This window comes from Polychytrium aggregatum (genome assembly GCF_025602895.1).
Source record: "Polychytrium aggregatum strain JEL109 chromosome Unknown BJ171scaffold_18, whole genome shotgun sequence".
NCBI classification, from domain to species: Eukaryota; Fungi; Chytridiomycota; class Chytridiomycetes; order Polychytriales; genus Polychytrium; species Polychytrium aggregatum.
In genome coordinates this window covers 544,324-565,758 of record NW_026516220.1, presented here as the reverse complement: position 1 = coordinate 565,758, position 21,435 = coordinate 544,324, and the positions used below count along the sequence as shown (strand labels likewise).

Genomic DNA, 21,435 nt, shown 5'->3' with positions numbered 1-21,435 from the left:
CCATAGAGTGTGCTCACAGTGCCTGGAAGCCAAGCGACTCGAGTCATCCGACTCCCTTGATATCGAGGATCCACGGATGCACTCCGGATGGTCGAATGCATGCACCACACTCCTGCATCACAGCATCAGTGTCAGTCGATCATAGTTACAGGAGATTGACCGGGGTGTATTCGGGAAATGGATGCTGTTCTGTTTCGTTCCGAGCGTGATGTATATGCCATGCATGTATTTCTGTGGGGAAGCACAATGCATCGCCCCGTGGAAGAATGGCGCCATATATAGGCTCCAGCTACTGGCCAAACCACGGGCCAGCACCAGGACCATAGTATGGGAAGTGTGGTACCGAGGGCGAAAGTCCATGTCGATGAATATCTACCCCTTGGCCAGGATAGCTGAAATTACCCGGTAGCACCTGGCTCTGAAATACCGGGAAGGAATACAGGCTCGGCGCATAGGTCTGAGGGCTACCAAAGGCGCTGGCAGCCGGAGCGGCAGTGTCTGCGGGATTTCCTGACCAAGGTGCCATCGTTTGAGACATCAAAGGATTGTGAATGGCACTGGCGGGCTGAGCGGGAGTGTGTCCGTGAGGCGACCCATATGGCATGGTTGATGGTAGTGACGGTGAGCTAAACTGAGATGGCAGGCTTTGTGGCGATCGTTGGAACAGACTCTGGATCATTTGCGCGCGCTGGATTATCTGAGGGTCCAGCAAGGATGATAGATTCAGGGGTGGATGGTTGCTGCGACTCAAATCAGGCTCGCTGACACCACCAGGTCTCTGTTTTTCAGCCCGGGTTCCTGGCGGCTGCGTGGACGGGACGGAAGGCATGTTCGCTGATCCCGATGCAGATGGGACTGCCGTCAATAAAGAGCCGCTTCGCAACCCGGTCTGATCCGGCGCATTTTGATTCAGTGTGCTTGTTGCCGGAGACAACTTTGATGCAGATGAAGAAGTAGTCCTCGCCTCAGTCAGCTGTGACGATGCAGACGATGCAGACGATGTGCCTGCCATCGCATCCACCTGGATCGTGTTAGCGGTGGCGGCAGCAGACGAGCGCTTTGAGCGTCGCTTGACGGCCAGCTGCATTTGAGGCTGCAGTTCCAGTGCGCTTTCTTTGGTCGGCATGGGTGACTCTGCAGGACTGGCTTTGCTCGACCGAGCTGGAGTTGAAGGGCGGCCGGCATGCGATCGCAGTGACATGCGGGTCGTGTCTCCTTTCTTGCCTCCAGGCAAATTTGGATGATGGGGACTTTTGACAGCTTGCTGATGACCCTTGTTTGAGGCTTTCGACGGACTCTTGGGCAGGTCCTTGCTTGGAATCTGGCTTTGCCGTCGAGTTCTTGGAGCCGCCGGGCTCGCCTCCGGCTTGGCTATCGACTGCAACCGCTCCCGATTCGGTGCCGACTTGGTATCCTGACAAGAAGCAGCGCCCGCAGCGACGTCACTGCTGCCGTCGCATTCAAGCTCGCCCTCTTCGAGATCGTCAGCTCGATGGTCGACAATCGTGGTTGTGGTATCGCCAACTTGACTCGAGCTCACCGGGGCACTGGATTGGCAGACCTGGCCCCCATCTGGATCGACTCCAGAGGGCCTTTGCGGCGGGATGGTGATGGGCTGCGACTCAAACGTCAGCTCGTCCTCGTCCTCGCGCACGATCGTATCCAGTGCATGGCGAGCGGCGATAGGGGGATGATGAGACTGGGTATCCAGATCGAGGCCGCCAGGTGGCTGGGTTGGCTTGGGCGACATCCTTTGCGGCTCACCAGGGACGATTTTGCCACCACGGACACGGGGGTTGCTGTCCGATGAGTTGGGTCTATCGCTCGGGGCGACAGCATGATCCGGCGCTCGATCCGATGGGGAAGGTGCTTTGATTGCCTCGGGAGGAGGGACTTGATCCGAATACCGCTCAAATTGGTCGACGGACGATATCAACGATCGGTCTGAAGCGTTTGTGCCTGCAATCGAGCTGTTCGAGTCGACGTCGGATACACAACTGCTCGAGCAGTCCATGGAATGCGCCGACAGCAGAGCCAGCATCCGAGCGTTGTGGGGTCGGTACGGCTGCTCAGAGGAAGCGTTTGATTGTGAGGAAATTGAGCTGTCAGTCGGATCTGCGGGATATGCTTCTACCGACGATTGCGGCAGTTTCTTCGATGAGGAGTCGGCGGCTGGCTTGGTTTCTGGAGGGAGTGACGCAAGCGGATTCGCCTCCAACATGCGCACCTTGCCTCCCGAGATGCGAAAGACAGCTGGAGGCTTCATGTCGAGGGCAGGAGTGCGATGGCAGCCGACAGACAGAGGCAGCGGAAGCAGCACACGGGCTTCAGAGTGTCTGTCGCCGGTATTATGATTCGAGGCTGGTGGGGAATGTGCTGGCTCGCCACCAACATGCCGACGCTTTAGGGGCCGAGGCGAGGCGATGCAAGGATCCGGAGATCTTTCATCGTCTTGGCAGAGACCCAGTTTGCCCTCGATGGTTTTCAAATACCAAACAACCTGAGAGAGCCGACAAGAGAGACCTGCGATGCGCTCCTCGAGGTCGATTCGAACACGAAGGGCGTGCTCACGTTGCTGGACAAGAGAGTCTCTGGCCCCTGACTGAAGCAGCATTTCCAGATCAATCGCTTCAGCCCCGGAGGGCAGCGCTGGGTTAGGAACCAGACTCGTCAGTTCAGCGTGAAGGTCGCTCGTCCGAGATAGCGGCAGCAAGAGACGGAAGCGGGTTGCTTGCCTGGATTCACGTCGATATGTGCGCTCATGTCTTGGAGAGAGAATGCGGCGTTGCGGTGGCGGGTGGCAGGAAAACGACAGAGTCAAAGGAATCGACTGAAGACAGCATAGGACCCAGTATGTCTCGAGGCAGGAAGAGCAGCGGCGGAGACAGGCGCCCCAACGATCGAAGATGGATCTGAGGAGCGGATCAACAGGGAAGGGATCGATGGAACTCGGCAAGGCCCAATCAGCCATGGCAATCAGATGTGGCGCACTTTCAGAGCCGCAACCGGAATCGGGGAGCTGTGAAGCAGGGTGGCCAACTCGATATATTTCCGTACGCACAACTCGACCAAACTTCAAAGAGGCACAGCGGCAAACATCATAGAGCGAGGAAGAAAACACAAACAACGGACAGAATGAAGCTAAAGGCACGAAAGCATACATTCGCGGAGAAGAGAAGCCTGAAACTCGAGGCAATACTTGGACACAAGAGTCGATGAGCTGGTCACAGCATATGTAAACTGACAACAACCATCGCCCGGCACAGCCGCAAAGTCGCTCAGGCGCGGTCGGTGCGGCCAAAGGCCTCCATCTCGGGATACTCGATGCTGCGGGTGCGGGTCGGCAGCCCGCCCTCGGGCTCGGGCAGGTATCCCACAAGCGCGAGATACTCGAGGCACTTTGTCACCACCTTGGTCGGGTCCGGGGCCGCCTGCGGGACAAGCGTGTGGAAGTGCTCGTTGTCGAGGTCGAAGGACATGCTGGTGATAAAGTCCATCAGCGGATAGAGCACGTTGGTCTTTGGGTTGTTGAGCTGGACGATCTGGTTGCGGAACTGGTCGCGCGTCTGGAAGAAGAGCTTCCAGCCGAGCTTCTGCACGAGGTCAAAGAGATCGTGCTCCGCAAAGCTGCGTGGTGGCGATGTGGTGATGTGGTGTTGGTAGTGAGCATCACAATCACTGAGAGTGCACAAGTACCAGCCAAGTACCAACCAAGTACCAACCAAGTGGCCAGTGGACAACCAGAGCAAATCGATGCACAGGAACAGACCGATGCACAGTGTCCCAGCCCATACCCGCACTCGCACCCTGGCCGGATACTCACTTGCTGATGTCGTCGAGGTGGAAGACAAACAGGTCGAGGGCCTCCTTCGAGGCCGCCACCGTCGCAATGGCTTTGGCCACATAGTCGACAGGACACAGGTTCATGTGCACATGGCTGGCGTGGGACGGGTTGGCCCCGACCTGGATGCATCCGCGGACGTAGCGCCAGATGTAGTCATCGGTGTTGGAGACTGCGGATCGGCGGCGTGGGAGTGCGGATGGAGTGTGAGGGAGTGAGTGTGGATGGAGTGCGAGGGAGTGAGTGTTGGGCACCGAAATCACCGTCGCTCATCCAGGTCGAGACAGGGCATCGCCGTGGCCGAGTTGCTGTCTCGCTGCGATCATTCCACGGCACTGCCAATACCAAGTCGCAGCACTGCCAATACCATTTCATGACCATTTCATGACCAAGCCATGACCATTCCATGACCAAGTCACTCACCCACCCGCGCTCACTCACCTCCAAAGATGCTGTCGCCAATGATCACTGTCGGACGCAGGATCGTCGCCGGCACTCCGCGGGCGTGCGCCTTGTCGATCAGCTGCTCGGCGACCCACTTGGTCTGGCCGTAGCCGCCAGAGACCGTCCACTCCTCGTAGATCCGCTCCTTGAGCCGCTCGCCACGATATGCTTGCAGCGGGATCGCCCCGACCGTCGACACATAGTGCACCGGCTTGAGATGGTGCGTCGTGGCCAGCTTGAGGGCCGTCGCCGTGCCGAGGACGTTGGTGTTGCGGAGCCGCTCGTACGAGTACATCCAGTGCACCTCGCTGCCGTTGTGCACAATCACATCAGTGTCGCGCGCCAGTTGATCCCAGGCCTCGTCGCTGAGGCCCCAGCGAGAGCGTCCGAGGTCGCCGCTGCAGACTCGGACCCGGTCCCAGATGCGGTATCGGTCGTTGCCGAGCTGCTGTCGGGCGCCGAGCACCCGGTCGTGCACAGCGTCCTTCAGTCGCTTGAGCGCCTCCTCGTCGCTGGCCGCTCGCACCAGGCACACGATCGTGGCCGACGGGAACTGGTTGGCCAGCTCGAACAGCAGGAACGATCCGAGGAATCCCGTTGCGCCCGTCAGCAGCACCGACCGCGGCGCCGCCTGGAACTCGAACGGCGCCAGGCCCTCGGCCGTCACCGTCGGGTCGTCGAGCTTGGCGGCCTCCTCGGCCAGGTTGACGACGGGCGGGTCGAACGGCCGCTTGAGCCGGTGCTCGGTGATGATCCGGGCCACGCCCACGGGGTTCATGCCGTGCGACAGCAGGATCAGCGGCGAGATCTCAATGTCAAACTCGGCCCGCAGCGCAATCGACAGCTGCACGACCGACAGCGAGTTGAAGCCCGCACCCGAGATGTAGTAGTTGCGGCCGTTGAAGGCCTCGATCTCGAGGATCTCGGCGCCGAGGGCCGACACCTTGATGGCGATGCGCGACTCGGACGAGTCGTTGGCCGGGATCGGCGGGTATGTGATGGCGAGGCCGTAGTAGTCGGCCTGCTCGGCGATGCGCTTGAGCCGCTTGAGGTCGCGCTTGGCCGAGTCGTTGAGCGGCATCTCGTACAGGTCCAGGCAGTTGTTGATCGGGATGCTGACAATGTTCTCGAGGGCAAAGATCCGCTGGGCCATGTCGAGGATCTGGCGCGAGTCGAACTCGGGGCCCGATGCCGAGCGGCGGACAGGCACGTACAGCAGCACAATCTTTTCGTCCGAGGTCTGGACGATGCAGCACTCTTTGATGGCCTTGTCGAGGTGGGTGAGCAGCAGGTTCTCGAGGACCTCGAGGTCGGCGTAGACGCCGTTGATCTTGACCTTGCGGCCGGTTCTGAGGCGGGCGATGGGGCGATGGGGCGATGGGGCGATGGGGCGATGGGGGTGGTTGTGCATTTGGACCGTGCAGGGTGCAGTGCAAGAGGCGAGAGTGAGATTGACAGCTCGAGACAGAGGGCACAGGACATGTCAACGCCTCGCACACACCACACCACACCACACCACACCACACCACACCACACCACACCACACCACACCACACCACACCACACCACACCACACCACACCACACCACACCACACCACACCACACCACACCACACCACACCACACCACACCACACCACACCACACCACACCACACCACACCACACCACACCCCGACTGGCCGTACCTGCCAAAGATGGTAAACTGGTTGCTGCTGTTCAGCAGCTCGGCCTCGTCCATGGTGCAGACTCGAGGAGAGCCGTCGGGGAAGTGTCCGAACGACGCAAGCTTGTTGCCGCGCGGGGCATACACAAAGTTGGGGTGCTTGGCGAGCGGATCGTCCTTGCTGATGACATAGCACAGGATTCCTCGTCGCGGGTACGGCGTGGTGATCTCGTCGCCGTTTTCGTCCACAACCGTACATCGGACTCCGGGCTTGTTCATGGTGTAAACAAGGGTGCGAGGAGCCGGGAGTCCAGGAGGAATCTCAGATCGAGCGATTGCCGAGATCGTGCCGCTCTGGTCGGTGGTGTTCATCAATCGAGTGTTCATTAGCGTCCTGATATGTGGTTGCTTTGTTTTCTCCAGATTTTGGGGGGGGGTTTGTTGACGAGTCCACACGCATGTGCAGGTGTTTTAGGCCCAGAAGGAAGCCGTCAAGCGATTCCGGCGCTTACCTCGCTCGAGCCGTAAATGTTCAACGAGACAGCTGCGGGGAAGATCTTGCGGGTCTGGGCAACCAAGTCAGCGGGAACCATCTCACCGGAAAGGGCAACAAGGGTGACCTGCAGCCAACATGCATCTTTGTTCTTGGACAGGGCATACTGAATCATGGCTTTCATGAAGGAAGGCGACTGTAGATGAAAGCGAGTTTCTCGTCAGGATTACATTCGCCCCCTCTTCCTCTCCCAGAGTCCATCAAGAGATACCACAACGAGTCGTACCAGCGTCACGGTGGAGCATCCAGCATCCAGCATTCTGACAATCTCGTTGGCCTTGTCGATGATACTGGGCGACGACTTGGGGAACCACAGGGAGCCATTGTACGTGCCAAAGGCGAGAATCTGGATGACCGTGGCCATGAACGATGGCGACTGCAAAATGGCACGGGATTGGTAGTTCCACGAACCGACGGCAGAGGCACCCAGACGATGGGGTATGTTGATACTGCGAGGAGTGGATCGGTATCGTTAGCACGAAGCTGGTACACAGGGAAGCGAGAACGGGCTGTCCACACATAAAACACTGGAATACTCACATTTTGGGTATGCCTTGTTGCGGGTCACAGTTTGATATGCATATGATCGTAGAGTGAAGATGAGTACCCTGCTGTTTGTCCCAGATGCCTCAAAAACACCGAGGTCGGTTTCATGGCCATCTTCCACTCAAGCACGACAGAGACTCACCCGTCGTTCCAGAGGTACAAACAACCATCGCCAACTCAGGCAGAGGGCCGAACAAGTCCATGGATGGAGCCGGAATGGACGCAGCGTCGAGGACAGGGAAGGACTCGACGGAGTGGGCCGTGACGCCGGCGATGGGCCCAGGTCGCACTTTGGAATAGAGGATGAACTTGATGTTGAGGCTGGGAGTTGATGGTGGTGGGATGGTATGTGAGTGAGTGAGTGAGTGAGTGAGTGAGTGAGTGAGTGAGTGAGTGAGTGAGTGAGTGAGTGAGTGAGTGAGTGAGTGAGTGAGTGAGTGAGTGAGTGAGTGAGTGAGTGAGTGAGTGAGTGGGTGAGTGAGCGGCGACAGTGCATGGCAATCAGTCTCTGTTTGATGGCTTCCCAACTCGACTGGACCACTCTGTCGATGAACACGAGTCTGGACTGTCGATCGATTCCCGCTCCCCAACCCGACGCCGACACTCACCTCTCCGCGATGGCGTTGCGGATGGCAGCAGACCATCCCAAGGCAAAATTGACGACTTTTCTGTGCGGCGATGATACAGAGCCAGGAAGTGTGAGATGCACAAGCGACGGATACGGGTCGCATGGACCGCATGGACCACATGGACCGCATGGACCACATGGACGACAGCAAGTGTGCGATGCAGGATCAACAGGAGGAAGCCGGAGCAAGCGATGGCGGCACTCACTTGCCGGACATCCACACGGCGTAGGTGTAGACGACCCAGTACAGCTCAGGCTCGACATGGAGCGCCACGACGTCGTTGGCGGGATCGTCCCAGCCAGGCAGGCTCTTGAGGACCTGGAGAACCGAGTAAGCACGCTGCCAGACGTCCTGGTACGAGTGTCGCTCCTGGGCGTCGTTCTCGTTGGTCCACACACACAGACACTCGGGTTCTCTCTGGGTGATGCCGATGAAGATCTCGATGGGATGGGTCCATGGTGGCGGCGGGCCGGGGATGGGCGGATGCAGGTTGGCGAGGGCATTCGGACTGAGGGACGCAGCGGACAGCTTGAAGGGGCTCGATACGGACGGTGTGGCCGTCGCGGGAGTCAGGGGCAAGGTGGGAGTCGGGCTCTGCACAGGGACGGGCGAGACGGAGGCCATGACCGATGGGGTTGCGGCGACCGACGGGGCGGTGGCGAAGGTGACGGTCGAGGGCGTGGGCGGATCCCTGGGTAACTCAACAGCGCCAGCATCCCCGACAGGCTGGGTCGAGATGGGAGTTGGGAACTTGGCCTTCTCGAGATGCGGCAGCGAGTCAGACAGGTCGTCGGCCTGGGCAGGTACGGATTTGCTTTCGGGGTTGTCGGGGTCAGGCGAGTCGCGCCCGGAGCCCAGGAAACAGTCGATGCAGCGGAACATGGTGGAGCGAGGCAGCGGTTGAATGCAGATCGGCGATGGAGGCTCGCAGATGACGATGGGCCAGCAGAGGGCGGCACAGGTGGGCCTTTATCTGTCTTGGATTCTCCTGGTGGCATCGCATGGACCGGCAGCCAGGGGTGGGACGGGGTGCAGCCGATGACTCGTGCTCGCGGGCCTTGTGCAGACGAAGCCACAGCCCGGCACAGTTCTGGTACAGACACGAAAGAAGGCAAGGGCCAATCTCGGCTGTGGCTGCATCACTTGGTACAAAGAGGTCACGGAGCACGCCGTGGTCTGTGTGTGCGCGTCGGAGCGGTGTCTGTGGGACAGGCCTTGTCGCTGGCGGCGTGGCTGATCGTAGTGTTCACTGTTCGCGATGCCAGCTATTTATGATGTCAACTGTTCGTGTTGCTTGTGTTGGTGCTGATGGCCAACTCCCTTCGTCCCGTGCGCAACTGGTGCGTTTCCACCCGCGACACCAGCAAATCCGTGTGTCCACAGGCCCGCAGGCCGCAACGGCCATGCTCCTCTCGTGGGGGATTGCTGCGCTGCCCTGGACCAAAACAAAAAACGCCCTGTCCTGCGCACGCACCTCGATCACACCTGGTCGTCAGCCGCGTCGTTCTCGCTGGCTTCGCTGGACATCGGTCTTGCGCTTGGTGCACACCTCGTTTGGCCCTCGGTTCGCCAAGTTCGATTCTTGTTGGTGGCTCTCGATGCCCGTCTGTGTCCGCGCGTTGCCCATGCAGCATTCGAACCACCCAGTCACGCCACTCCAGCTCACGTGATAACCCATGATCGAGCCCGTGTCTATCACGTGGACGATATGTCCTGATTCGGCAGTTTCGTCCTGATCTGCGAGGTCCGCTTCAGCACCATCGCGACCATCGCAACAGGCACCAACAGGCACCAACAGGCACCAACGGGGCATCAGCAGGGCATCAGCAGGACATCATCGCTACCGACAAGCCAGGGACACCCGCCTATTCCGTGCCACAAGCACAATCGAATCCGGTCGTCTCCCAAACCGCGGCTGGGCCACTCCTGTTCATCCCTCACCCAGCAACATCGAGTTCTCTCTCATCTGTGCTCCGATCCGCTGAGCCCATCCACAAATCGATCATGGCTGGACCCGAAGACCTCGACATCATGGATGTCGACAGCGATAACGAGACTCGTCCCTCGCGCGACAAAGGAAAGGGCAAGTTGGTGGACGAGCCTGCCGGCAACGAGACCGCCTCCAACAACCTGCCATGGTACGGCGACGGTTCTCCACGTCTCTCGATACAAAAGCGATGGCTCCCGGTCTCTGTCTGTGACCAGGATGTCTGTGGCCAGGATGTCCGTGATCAGGATGTCTGTGATCAGGATGTCTGTGACCAGGATGTCGATCCGCCTGTCCTGTGCTGAATATGATGCGCTGCTTTCAGGGTCGAGAAATACCGTCCGCAATCGATGGACGATCTCATCGCCCACAAGGACATCATCGCTACCAGTAAGATCGTTGTCTGTCCAGAGCGGCAGGGCACCTATTTTCCCTCCCCCGGTGGCATGTTGACGGCACAGGCATGGTCATTCATTTCTCCTTCTGCACCATCCTGATCACGAAACGTCGTTGTGTCCTCTCTCGCCTCCGCACGCAGTTTCCCGCTTCATCGACGAGAACCGGCTGCCGCACCTCCTCTTCTACGGCCCTCCTGGAACGGGCAAGACGTCACTGATCCTGGCTTGCGCGAGGAAGCTCTTCGGTCCCAAGTACAAATCCATGATTCTGGAGGTGAGAAACCACGGCCCACGCTTCTTGGATAGGCTTGTTCTTTCCTTTGTCCGTTTGATTTTCGAAAGCGATCTAACCAACGGGATCGGGCAATGTAGCTCAACGCCTCCGACGACCGCGGTATCGATGTTGTCCGTGAGCAGATCAAAAACTTTGCCAGCACAAAGAAGATCTTCAGGTGAGCTCCTTGCTATCCCTCTCTCTCTCTCCCCTTCCCTTTCCTCTCTCGGTAAGGCTGCCAGGCTCCGTGGCGACGATCCTGAGATATGCTACAACCTTCCGCTGGTGTGTTCCCCTCTCTAATGAACTCGACTCTTGTGTCAAACGGATGCCGCGCCATGTTAGCACGGGATTCAAAATGATCATCCTGGACGAAGCCGATGCGATGACCAATGTGGCCCAAGCCGCCCTGCGACGAGGTCAGTGGTGGTTCGGGCCGTCGAGGCGCCAGGCTGTGTGTCTGGTTCGGCACGATTTGCTTGCTACATTGGTGTGTGTGGGCTTCATATGAGTCACCGGCATGCAAGCTAGAGCGGCAACGCTTACCTGGAGAACAACTGACCATCGATATGGCTCCTTAGTGATCGAAAAATACACCAAGAACGTGCGCTTCTGCATCATTTGCAACTACGTCAGCAAGATCATTCCGGCGCTGCAATCTCGCTGCACGCGCTTTCGGTTCGGTCCTCTTCAGCACGATCAAGTCAAGCTTCGGCTCGATTATGTGGTTCAGTCGGAGGGGTAGGTGTTTGTGGATCTGCATGTCGGTGGGCATCCGTGCCGCGGCGTTTCTGTGGGTGTCCGTGGTCTCCGCGCTTCTGAGAGCATGTTCGCGAGAGCTCATGTCTTTGAGCAAGACTCAGGGGATTTGACAGCCGCGCCGCGCTAACTGCGGCCGTGTCTTCACAGCATCAAAATCGACGACGATGGTGTCAAGGCTCTGTTGCGCATGTCCAAGGGCGACATGAGACGGGCACTCAACATTCTGCAGGTACAAGCCTGCCGACAATGCTGCATGCATCGAGAGCGCAACAGGGGGGTCTCCGAAGGCTCGAGAGCGCTACGGTCATCGCTGACGATTTGGCCGGTCCCGCTGGATGTCCAGGCAACCCATGCAGCGTACGAACACGTCACCGAAGATGCCATCTACCTGACCACCGGCGCCCCACTTCCAAGTGACATGAAGAAGGTCATTGGCTGGATCTTCCAGAGCGACATCACGACGGCTTACAACTGTGAGAACCGGCGCATCGACTCTGCCCGTGCAGTGCTGCTGTGGTGCATATGGTGGCTCGACAGCTCATCACGATTGTCCGTTGCAGATATCGATCAGCTCAAGACCGAGAAGGGCCTGGCGCTGGCAGACATGATCCCCGCCGTCTACGACTTTATCCGGCTCCTCGACATCCCGTCGTATGCGCTGGCGTATCTGCTGGACACGATGGCAACGATCGAGTAAGTTGATGCTGGAGAGCGCCTGCACGGCGATACTCGGTTGGTGGAGGACATCGATCTATCGATCGGCTGCGAGGAACTCTGTTGCTCCGGTGTTGACGCTGTGTATGGCTTGCTCTTGTCCTCCATGTCCTCGGCCCAGACACAACCTGTCGATGGGCTGCAGCGAGAAGATCCAGCTCGGGGCCATGATCGGGGCGTTCCGGCTGACGATCGATTCGGTCGAACGCAAGCTGCCGAGTGCTTGATCGCCGGCGCGGCAGAACGATCGGCGCCCGACAAAGCCGCCTGGGCGGCGGAGCGGAAAGCGGAGCGTCCATCCACGATGTACATGATCCCGAACCCACAACGAACCCACAATGTATCCGGCTCATTATCCCGCTGAGTCATCGCCTCTCCGGGCAGCCGCAGTCGATGCAGCAAGGGGCTCGGCGCATATCCAGCCCCAGTCCTGCCATCCCAAGACCGTCCCGCGCCGTCCATCCAGGCCTGTCGGATCCAGAGCAGCCGGGCCTCTCCTCTATCTCGCATCCATGGCTCTCATGCCCAGAGACCGCCAAGAAGAGCGAGCGCGTCTGTGGGAGGCAACCATGCGCCCGAAAAAGGAAACGGCCGTGTGGCAAGGGGAGCCGGTCCCAGCACGACCTTCTTGGCAAACACGGCAGTCCGAGCGGGCTGGTTGAGGAGAAGGTGTGGGGCGAGCGAGGCTGCCACACAACGTGCCGCGTGGTGCGAGTGGCCCTGGGCACAGAGTGGGATTGGTGGTGCGGCTCAGGGCCGAGTCTGCGTTTAACAAGTGCCGGACGGGCCTGAGCGAGAGTGCGGATGGGCCTGAGCGAGAGTGCAGCAGACGAGCAATCTCCAACAGCGCTTTCTATCGCAGCAACGCCCCATGCGACAGCGACCCCCATGCGACACCCCCCGAGCAATAGCCTCGTCAGAGTGCATCTTGTCCTGTCCTGTCCTGTCCAGTCCTGTCCTGTCCTGTCCTGTCCTGTCCAGTCCTGTCCTGTCCTGTCCTGTCCTGTCCTGTCCTGTCCTGTCCTGTCCTGCAACCGCAAATCGCCGCCCACTCAATCAAGCCCCATTCGAAACAACGCCGCACAATAGCGCGTCTGTGCGCAGCCACCCACACGGCCACCGCGCGCGTGTCCGCCGCCTTCTGGGCTCGCCGGCCTTTTATACCCTTCGTTTCGCCGCCTGTTCCTCTGTCTCCATCTCTGCCTCCATCTCTGCCTGCTATCCACTCGCCGCTGCATCCACCATCATGGCCGAGAAGGGTGAGTGGTGCGATCCATCTGCTGGCAACGGCCTGGAAACGAGGGCTTGCTCTGTCCTTTGCATCCCACGCCGCTCTCGCTGACACCATCCCGTTCCCTCCATCTGCAGGAAACCAGTACCCCGCCTATTCCGCTCCCCAGTATGCCCCTCCTCCCGGAGCTCCCCAGTACGCCCCCCCTCCCGGAGCTCCCCAGCAGTATGCTGCTCCTCCCGGCGGCCCCCAGTACGCCCCTCCCACCACCAGCGCTCCTTACTATCCTCCCCAGGGCGCTCCTCAGTACGCTCCTCCTCCCGGTGCTCCCCAGCAGTACGCCCGTAAGTTCGTCGTTCCCTGCACCGCATTGGTTCCCAGTCGTTCTGTTGCCCACGCTGGCCGCTGTTGACCCCATATCACTTCTGTCCCGCTTGAAAAATGGCTGGTGTCGACTCGCTCTTGCCGTTTATCTTGGATCAAATCGACACGACCTTGGCATTTCGTCTGTGGCTTCAACCCGTCCTGGTCTCGATTCGCCTTCGGTCCACCGCCCCGTGTGGAACGCACACATCCAACCCTTCGGTTCTTATCTCGCACCCGGTACTTGGGATTTGCGATCACAGCCCCTCCTGGCCAGCCCTACTCGGCCCCTCAGCAGCCTCAGTGTAAGTCGCTGTCGCAACCAAACTTCCCGGCGATCATCTCAACGCCACCGTCGTTGTCATGGCCCACATCCGATCAGGACTAACATCCTTTTTTTCTCTGCCTTGCAGTCCAGCCGCAGCCTCAGGTTGTTGTCGTCCAACAGGAGCAGCCCACGAACAACAACGATGCCCTGGCCAAGGTAAGCTAGCGAGATCCAGCGAAATCCGGCATACAACGTGTTCCCGAGGGCTGCCAGTACAGAAGCCCCCCCCTGCCTGCGACCGACAGAGCCGCTGCTCACTCTTTTGATAACAAAACAACGCCTCGTCCGTCTCCTATCGACGCCACACAGGGTCTTTGCCTCGGCTGTGCTCTCTGCTGCTGTCTGGACTGCCTCTTCTAAACACCCCGAGCCGCCCGTTCGGCATTAGATGCGTCCGAACAAGCCCTTTCCGATCCACCACATCAATGTCCCACTAGAGGGTCCAATAGCCATCTGAGACGATTTCTGTGCCATCGTGGTCTGCGATTCCGAATCGGCCCACCGTCGGGCGCATCCCCTGCGTCCATCGATTTCTCGTTCCTTCGTTCTCCCTTACACATTCTCTCTACTGCCTGCCTGTTTACACTGGAATATATTTGTAGTCTTTGCAAACCAAGCGGGGATACTTGTATTGGAGGCGTTCCCTCGACATGCCCACATCACTCGTCTCTCAACCGATCTCGCCTCAGTGACCGGGGCCAGTGCAACAACTGCCTCCAAGCTTGATCCAGAACCAGCGACGCCTGCTGTTACCGATGCTGAGTCAGAGACCATCGATGCGAGATCTTGGGGCGCGCTCTTGTGGCCTGCCCCCAGGCATCGACTGCTCGCCTTGCCGAGGCGAGAGGGGATGAGGAGCTGCCTTCTACATCACCCGTCCAAGATAGTCCGTCACCTGCGGGAGGCAAGAGGGAGAGAGGGGGGGTCATGGTGAAGAAGCGGATCATGTTGTTAGAGCACTTGGATCAGCCATGCCCCGAACGGATCCCTGTGGGGTGACGATCGGTGCGGGTGGATCCTTGCGGAGAAAGCAAGGGACGGAGCCAGCCCGATTCCGAGTGCTTTGGCGAACGACAAGTGGCCGTAACTGCAGCAGCGTGCAGCAACGGAGATTATTGCTGATCGCAGCGGGGGAGCGGGGAGTGCCTATCCATGTGCCCTTCATGCGCTTCCGAGCATGCCTTCGCCATCCACACAACCCCACCGACGGATGGGTCCAGGCGGGGTGCATTCATGTTGCCAGCTGCCGCACCTGTGCCTCGGCCTTATCCCAGGTGAGAGCGTTGGCGAATTGTACAAATGGCGGATAGCATCGGATGGCTTCGATCTGCTTGTCACCGTCGCTGGTAGTGGGGCGACATGACCCCATCAGAAGGAAGGGAGTCCCATGGTTTGTCAAACTTTCATCGTCGCCCAGATTACCCTCCCCCTCCGTCCCTCTCTCTCTCTCCTGCATTCTTCTTTTCCTGCCCCATACACATCATCGCGGGCATACCATCCGATTTGCATGCGAAGATCCTTCAAGAGTCCGATCAGAAGCTGTGCGATTGGCTCGGTCTTGAAATGGGTCAGTTCAAACCGAAACGGTCGCAGGAAACTGCCCGTTGTCCTGAGATCAGCAAGGTCGGGATCATCGTCATGCGGCGGCCTTTCTTCCAGCTGCGTCGGGGGTATCGATGTCGGTGCCGTGGGTATCGGTGCAGCAGGTGTGTGCGGTTGCTGGCCAAAGAGGGTATGGACGAGGTCGCAATGCTGCTCAAAACTGAATGGCCGCATCCACTCGACGGCCCCGACAACGATCCGGCGCTTGATCAGCAGCACGGCAGCTTCAAAGCTTCGCTCGACGGCGATGGCGGCCTTTTTCTTGGCCCTCTTGGGCAGCTGTGCGGACCGGCGCTGATATTCGATGGCTTCGAGGATGTGGATGAGGGCCACGGCATCTGCAACAAACTGCGGGTCTGGCGGGTCGTGGATGATGTTGAGGATGTAGTGGGCATGCAGAATCAGGTTCTGCACACAGCTCAGGCTATTGTGAACCTGGGCCAGCGCTGCTCCGCGCAGGACCTCCAGTCGCTCCGGCTTGGATAGGCTTGTCGAGAGTCGCATCAGGGAGTCTGCATGGTCCTGCGTGCAGATGTCGTCGAGGAATTGCGGCCCGACGGCATCGTCGTCGTTGCCGAGGCCGTCGCGAATGCCGTTGCCGTGGGTCCGGTGTCGCTTCTTGGGGCTCTCCATACTGGCCAGGGTTCTGCGATCCGGAGCAGGCGCACGGGGGGGGATGGAGGGTGGAGGCGAAAGGCCGAACCAGCAGGAGCGGTATGGATCTAGATATGGATATGGATATGAATTGAGCGAGGGCACAGTCGGTAAGCTGATCCGTGGGCGGCCTTGGATGCGGGCCTGCCAAGCACCCTTTCGCCTGGGGAGGGAAGGCAGAGCCGGGGGGTTTTGCGCCTGCCCATCAGGCCAAAGCAGGCCAATCACACCGTCGGCCGCGTGCCTGGGAAGGCATTCACGAACGAACTGGGGAGGGGAGCCGCTTCTCTCGCTGGGAACAAATATTCCATCACTGCCTTGCTACAGATGCGCTAGTGGAGGATGTGCTTGCTGCAGATATGCTTGCTTTCGTCGGCTCCGTGGCCTCGGTTGTCGGTCCCGATGTGCAGCGGTCTCATGAGTACTTCCTGTGGTCGCCCATGGACAACAGCCGGCCAGCACCCGGATCAATCTCTAGCCACAGTACCGTCGCCCACATCACCAGACGAGGGACAGGCATCTGTCCTCCGTGGACTCGAGGCGGCGAGTGAACATGTGTTGTATTCCAGGGCAGACTCGCCAGGCCAAGCCCGAGCGTACCGCTCTTTGCAACACAGCATCGCAGCCGCATCCAGTTTCGCTTGTGCCCGAGCAGCTCAGCCGCTGTTCAGCCGGAAGATCTGCTCGAGTTCGTCGTCCGAGCCTGATGATGTCCGTCGCGGTGAGCCGTGTTCGTCCGCATCATTCCCGCCGCCGCCGTCATTGTTGCTTGCGGTTGGGCTACTTCTCGCTCGAGCCCGGTGTCGCTTGCGGGACGGGTGGCAGGGCTCGACGCTGTCCATCATGGCCATCATTGTGCGCTTGCGCTCCTCAAACACAGACTCGGTTGTGCGGAACGCCGACAAAATCGGTGCCGAGAACTCTGCAGCCAAACACCATCGGCAGTCGTGTTAGTCGAGGACCGGGTTGGGTGAGCGCAAGCGGTGTGCGGGGGTGCGAGCACAAGGGAAGATCCAGATGAAATAAAGATGGATTGAATGTGAGAAAGAAGGCGGGTACGAAGCATATCTCTGCGATAGACTACGGACACTTGCACCTCCGCGACTCCCAGTGCTTCTCACAATGCCCCCCCCCAAAAAAAAACACAGCAGCGCTCGAACTGGGCCTCGACGTCGTTCCAGGCCCACAAGAACCCACCAACATCGCTGTCGCCGTCTGGCAGCCCTTCCGAGCTCGCACTCGATATTTGGGACGGAGACGAGATTGAGGATTGGACGCTTTCCATGATTTCGGCTTGGAACTCGTCGTCGGCGACGCTCTCCATATCTGCAGAGTCGCTGCTTTGGCTCTCGGGGAATTCGAGCGACTCGCCCCAGTCCGAGTTGGGATAGCTGCTGTTTGTCTGCGTGTGTCAAAGATAGAATTAGCAGAGAATGATATCGCCGGGCAGCATGAAGGGCAGAAGCATAGAATACATCGCAACAACATAAGAGTCAGCTGCAACAGTGGCGAAGCAGGCACTCCACGAACCAACATGCCCCCCTCGCGGCATTCCCACACAGACCCCCTCATGGTTCTCACCAGTGCCTCAAAGAGTCTCAGGACTTCAGGGTCCTCGTCCATGGATGATACATCTCCATACACTGCGCGGGCAGGATGCAGATCCTGTGGCAACTCGGTGTTCTGGTTCTGATCCGGCATATCGTAAAAGTGCGGCAGGCTCGCATCAGCAGCGCCAGGCGCGGACGAAATTGGAAACGGCGAGTGGAGTCGAATCGCCTTCTCTATGCCTGGGAGCGTGAAGAGAGATCCCCACCCACCCCCAGAACTTTGTCAGTAATCATGGCCGCACAGCTCGCCTAACTTTGGCGACCCTTCAGTGCTTGTGAATACAATACCACAAGAAAACAAGTATGGCCGATCTGGATGAAACTTGACTGAATTGATGATGCTCCTGGGCTCTGAGGCGATAATCGCACACGGAACGAGTCCTCTGTCTGGTCAGTGGCTCTGTATCCAGCGGCAAACACGAAAACAGCCCGGACATCAGACTGGAAGTCAATATCCGCACCTGATATTGTGAATGAGTCCTCCAACACCACGGGCCTGATCTTGGAGTTTTCTCTTGCAAACACTGTCGGATCCGATCCCCACAGTGTCAGCATCGGCGTCCATGTCCACTGTAAACTCTGTGAGTCTCAACGACGGAAAGCTGCTTGAATGCGACCAAAGCTGGCACTCGCACCTGTCTCGCTGCCGGCAAACTGGCGGCTCGATCCAGATCGCGCCCACGAGACGTCCGGGGCTGGAATCGGTTTCGGAATGGACCAACCGTATATCTTGAAGTCCTCGCTCCCGCATGCGAAATAGTTGCCAAACGAGCTTCCGAATGCGCCGGACTTGATGCTGTATGGCCACAGTGCGGCAGATGAGATGGCTGGGTAAGCGGACGCTCCGAGGTCCACGTTGGTTCCGGCCACCACCTGCGGCAGCCCCGCTCTCCTTGCATGCATATACGCTCGCATACGCCGGCGTTGTATGTGGTTTGACCGGAGAATGCCGTATCGTCGCAGTACCCCATACTGAATCCTGCCGTCTCCGCTGGAACATACGTGTTTGAGCACCGAAATCCGTCGCCCTTCACTTTCGTCCTGGACTTGAGCACACACACAGGATCCTTGTGCTCTGCCCGGTAGAGCGTTGGATAGTAGTGCCGAAAGACGACTCCAAGAATGCTGCCGTCTTCGTTCCATGTGGCGCACGACACATCCAAGGCATGTGCCGACTTGTTGTACTTTGACAGCTGAGTGGTGTACTGAAGCGCCGCACCGAGTTAGGGGAGGGGAAGGTACGTTCGGTGCAGAGAGGCGACCACATCCTCCTGCGGCGGTACCACAAGTGAGGCAATGTCGGCGACGATGTGCGCTGTCATTGTAAAAGCGGAAGCAAGTCAGAGGATACCCCTACGCCCTCCCCGTCGACCGCATTCGTGAATCCTACCTCCATCAAAAGCCCGCGCTTCCTTGGCCAAGCTCGACCCGAAATGGCACGCAGGTCTCTCAATCTACAAATGGAAAAGTGAAGCAGATTAGGCCGCACAGCGACGCAAACTTGCTGTGCACGTGCTCGAGTGCTCTACCCATCGCTAAGGCAGAAGGCCCCGCCTTGAGCGGCAGACGGCATTGCCATTGATACGCGCCGGCTGGGGATACTCGCACAGGCGGCTTACAAGACGTTCCCGCCAGCGTCGGCTGTGACAAACTGCCCGTCGTTTCGAGGGTGGAATTCGACCGAATTTTGATGGAAGGAGCTTTTGATTTCTCCTTGAAGTGGCTTCGAGCACCGCATGTCCCACAGCCGGACAAATCCTGAGGGGCGATGCAGTATCACACAAATGTGCTTGACTCGGTGGTATGGCACTTTGCAACCTTCTCCAGCTTACCGTCGTGGCTGAGGCGGTTTGTTGAGGAGCGTCATGCAAGGGATGGGGTTTGTGAAGGGGAGGGGAGGGGAGGGGATGGGAGGGGTGGCGAACGGATTCACCATGACTGCGTTAGCGATCAAGGTGGATATCGACTGACATGTCGTCTTGGACTCCGATTCGTCAACTACGGACACTCACCCTGACGAGAGTACAACGTCGTCGTTGGTGGGCTGCACCGAGAGCTTGGTGGCCCTTTCCTGGTGCGACGGCAGAATCTGAACGAACTTGGAGATGCCGGGCGAGACGTGGATGCCGTGCTCGACATCGTACCGACAAAGTGCCCCATCAGCTCCGCAGCTGCCGCCGGGGCCCTCAAAGTCAGTCACGGGTGATTCATGGCCTTCCACTGCAGGATCGTGCATCATTCACTTGGTCGGGTCCATTCGCTCGGCTGCCGTCGCCAACAGTGTGCCGGCCTGCATGCACTTACGAGTACAGCACTCGTGCGGTTGAGCCGAATTGGACATGTAGGATGGTGTTGGTGTGGCCGCCGAGACAGGCCACCGGGACCGGGACCGGGCTGTCGTCAACCCTCCATATCTTTGCGGTGTCGGAGCGAGTGGGCTGGTTAGATCTCCATTGATGGCGAGGGGAGACATCGAGTAGCAAGCACGGGCACGGCTGCTCTGCCAAGTTGCCTCCGATGCACTGTGATGTGCCGTACAGTACCATAGGATACGATACATACCAGCACTCTCTTGTCATCGCCTCCCGAAGCCAGGAACTCGCCCGCAGGTCGACTCAGGGCGATGGTGTTGACACAGGCATAGTGGCCCCTCATGATTCTGCCGAGAACATCAAAATCGCAGTCCCAGCCATTCGTGGTCAGCGCACTGGACTGGGCTCGATCCAGGAACTTCCGAGCTTGATCGCACCATGCACACATGGCAAAACCATTCGACACCTTGGTCGCGCGAGACACACCTGTGGTTGTTCAGCACTGGTTGGGGGCCGGTCAGCCGCACAAGCGACCGGGTGATCTCGGCTCTTGAAGTCGCCAACCACGAAAACGTATCAACTTGTTGTAGGCTCGTCCGATGAAGCTGCGACCTAGCTGAGAGGAGGTCGAGTCGCCGGTTCAGCGAGAGCTTGTCCTGACGCCCCACAGCAAGAGGTTGGTCGACCATTTGGCCTGAGTGAGGGCGGGTCGGTTGTTGGCCAGCGGGGTTGTTTGGTTGGCTTGCCCCCAGCGAACTTGGATGTCGGATCGAGCGGATCGACGGGCTGGGCGAAGAATCACCGAGCCGAAGAGCCCGACGAAGCTGACTTGGGCTGCCTTGGGTTAGGTCGGGTTGCCTTGGGCGGTCTTGGGTTGCGTCGAGTTTGCCAGATCGAGAGAGAGCCGCAAATCGCTGGGGCGAGGAGGGGCATGTCTGTTGCCTTGGCCCCTGCCGATTTGCGGCTGCATGACCAGGCGCTGCGGCAGCGGCAGCCCCAGAGACATGTTCCGGCAAGCAGATGCGGCCAGAGACGTTCGGTGCTCGACTGCTCGGCGATGCATGTCTCTTGGCCGACCGGCACAATGCCCTGGTCAATCACAGCCCAGAGATGCCAGCCAGAGCGCAGAACAAAGAATGCAATGTCGACCATTCAGACCATTGAGACGCCCATTCAGACCACCCACCCATTGAAGCCATCCACCCATCTATCGAAGCCACCCACCCATCGACCTTCGACAATCCCAGACACCCCGCCGGCAGCAGCATGCCAATGCAGGCGCCCGCGCCGATACAGACAATCGCTCGAGGGACATTGTCTTCCGGTCCCAGACCCGATCGCCGGCCCATCCCCATCCCGGCTTCCGCGTGACTCGGCCATCGACTTGAGAACATCCCATCCGCTGCTCTTTCTCCTGGCTCGCTTCCTCCCGAGCAGACCAGAGTCCCTCTTGTATCTGGAACCCCGGCTTCCCTTCCACGTTTCTCCCTGCTCCCGCAAAGCTCCATCTGCTCTCTGACCGC

General features: G+C 59.0%; 6 protein-coding genes across 6 annotated transcripts; 2 read left to right on the top strand and 4 right to left on the bottom strand.

Annotated features, from left to right (window-relative positions):
• Positions 1 to 7: 7 nt before the first annotated feature.
• Positions 8 to 2,926, bottom strand: BJ171DRAFT_505070 (uncharacterized protein). The gene is made up of 2 exons (XM_053110999.1): positions 2,736 to 2,926; positions 8 to 2,649 (listed from the first exon to the last, which is right to left on the bottom strand). Exons 1-2 carry the CDS (start codon positions 2,761 to 2,763, stop codon positions 290 to 292), a joined length of 2,388 nt encoding a protein of 795 aa, XP_052966754.1. The 5' UTR covers positions 2,764 to 2,926; the 3' UTR covers positions 8 to 289.
• A 305-nt stretch (positions 2,927 to 3,231) lies between these two features.
• Positions 3,232 to 8,088, bottom strand: BJ171DRAFT_505068 (male sterility protein-domain-containing protein; the record flags this gene model as incomplete). Its single annotated transcript, XM_053110998.1, has 10 exons — positions 3,232 to 3,627; positions 3,824 to 4,013; positions 4,283 to 5,634; positions 5,972 to 6,303; positions 6,462 to 6,638; positions 6,729 to 6,951; positions 7,043 to 7,055; positions 7,191 to 7,369; positions 7,657 to 7,716; positions 7,883 to 8,088. Coding segments are annotated over 10 exons (3,081 nt in total), but the record flags the coding sequence as incomplete, so codon positions are not given.
• A 1,620-nt stretch (positions 8,089 to 9,708) lies between these two features.
• On the top strand, positions 9,709 to 12,039 carry BJ171DRAFT_423981 (P-loop containing nucleoside triphosphate hydrolase protein; the record flags this gene model as incomplete). Its single annotated transcript, XM_053107639.1, has 10 exons — positions 9,709 to 9,815; positions 9,990 to 10,054; positions 10,203 to 10,336; positions 10,435 to 10,514; positions 10,682 to 10,755; positions 10,918 to 11,077; positions 11,246 to 11,327; positions 11,442 to 11,571; positions 11,659 to 11,791; positions 11,934 to 12,039. 10 exons carry the CDS (start codon positions 9,709 to 9,711, stop codon positions 12,037 to 12,039), a joined length of 1,071 nt encoding a protein of 356 aa, XP_052966752.1.
• A 592-nt stretch (positions 12,040 to 12,631) lies between these two features.
• BJ171DRAFT_99525 (uncharacterized protein) lies at positions 12,632 to 13,559 on the top strand. The gene is made up of 2 exons (XM_053116040.1): positions 12,632 to 13,071; positions 13,181 to 13,559. Exons 1-2 carry the CDS (start codon positions 12,684 to 12,686, stop codon positions 13,453 to 13,455), a joined length of 663 nt encoding a protein of 220 aa, XP_052966751.1. The 5' UTR covers positions 12,632 to 12,683; the 3' UTR covers positions 13,456 to 13,559.
• Positions 13,560 to 14,246: 687 nt separating this feature from the next.
• BJ171DRAFT_99529 (uncharacterized protein) lies at positions 14,247 to 16,157 on the bottom strand. The gene is made up of 3 exons (XM_053116041.1): positions 15,230 to 16,157; positions 14,987 to 15,077; positions 14,247 to 14,629 (listed from the first exon to the last, which is right to left on the bottom strand). The coding sequence occupies exons 1-3, from the start codon at positions 15,967 to 15,969 to the stop codon at positions 14,600 to 14,602; spliced, it is 861 nt and encodes a 286-aa protein (XP_052966750.1). The 5' UTR covers positions 15,970 to 16,157; the 3' UTR covers positions 14,247 to 14,599.
• A 375-nt stretch (positions 16,158 to 16,532) lies between these two features.
• On the bottom strand, positions 16,533 to 20,722 carry BJ171DRAFT_99433 (WD40-repeat-containing domain protein). Its single transcript, XM_053116038.1, has 14 exons — positions 20,399 to 20,722; positions 20,163 to 20,259; positions 19,905 to 20,014; positions 19,613 to 19,771; positions 19,433 to 19,440; positions 19,220 to 19,358; positions 18,991 to 19,054; positions 18,603 to 18,805; positions 18,236 to 18,396; positions 18,062 to 18,124; positions 17,889 to 17,951; positions 17,572 to 17,780; positions 17,188 to 17,392; positions 16,533 to 16,912 (listed from the first exon to the last, which is right to left on the bottom strand). The coding sequence occupies exons 1-14, from the start codon at positions 20,599 to 20,601 to the stop codon at positions 16,647 to 16,649; spliced, it is 1,950 nt and encodes a 649-aa protein (XP_052966749.1). The 5' UTR covers positions 20,602 to 20,722; the 3' UTR covers positions 16,533 to 16,646.
• Between the last annotated feature and the right edge of the window lie 713 nt (positions 20,723 to 21,435).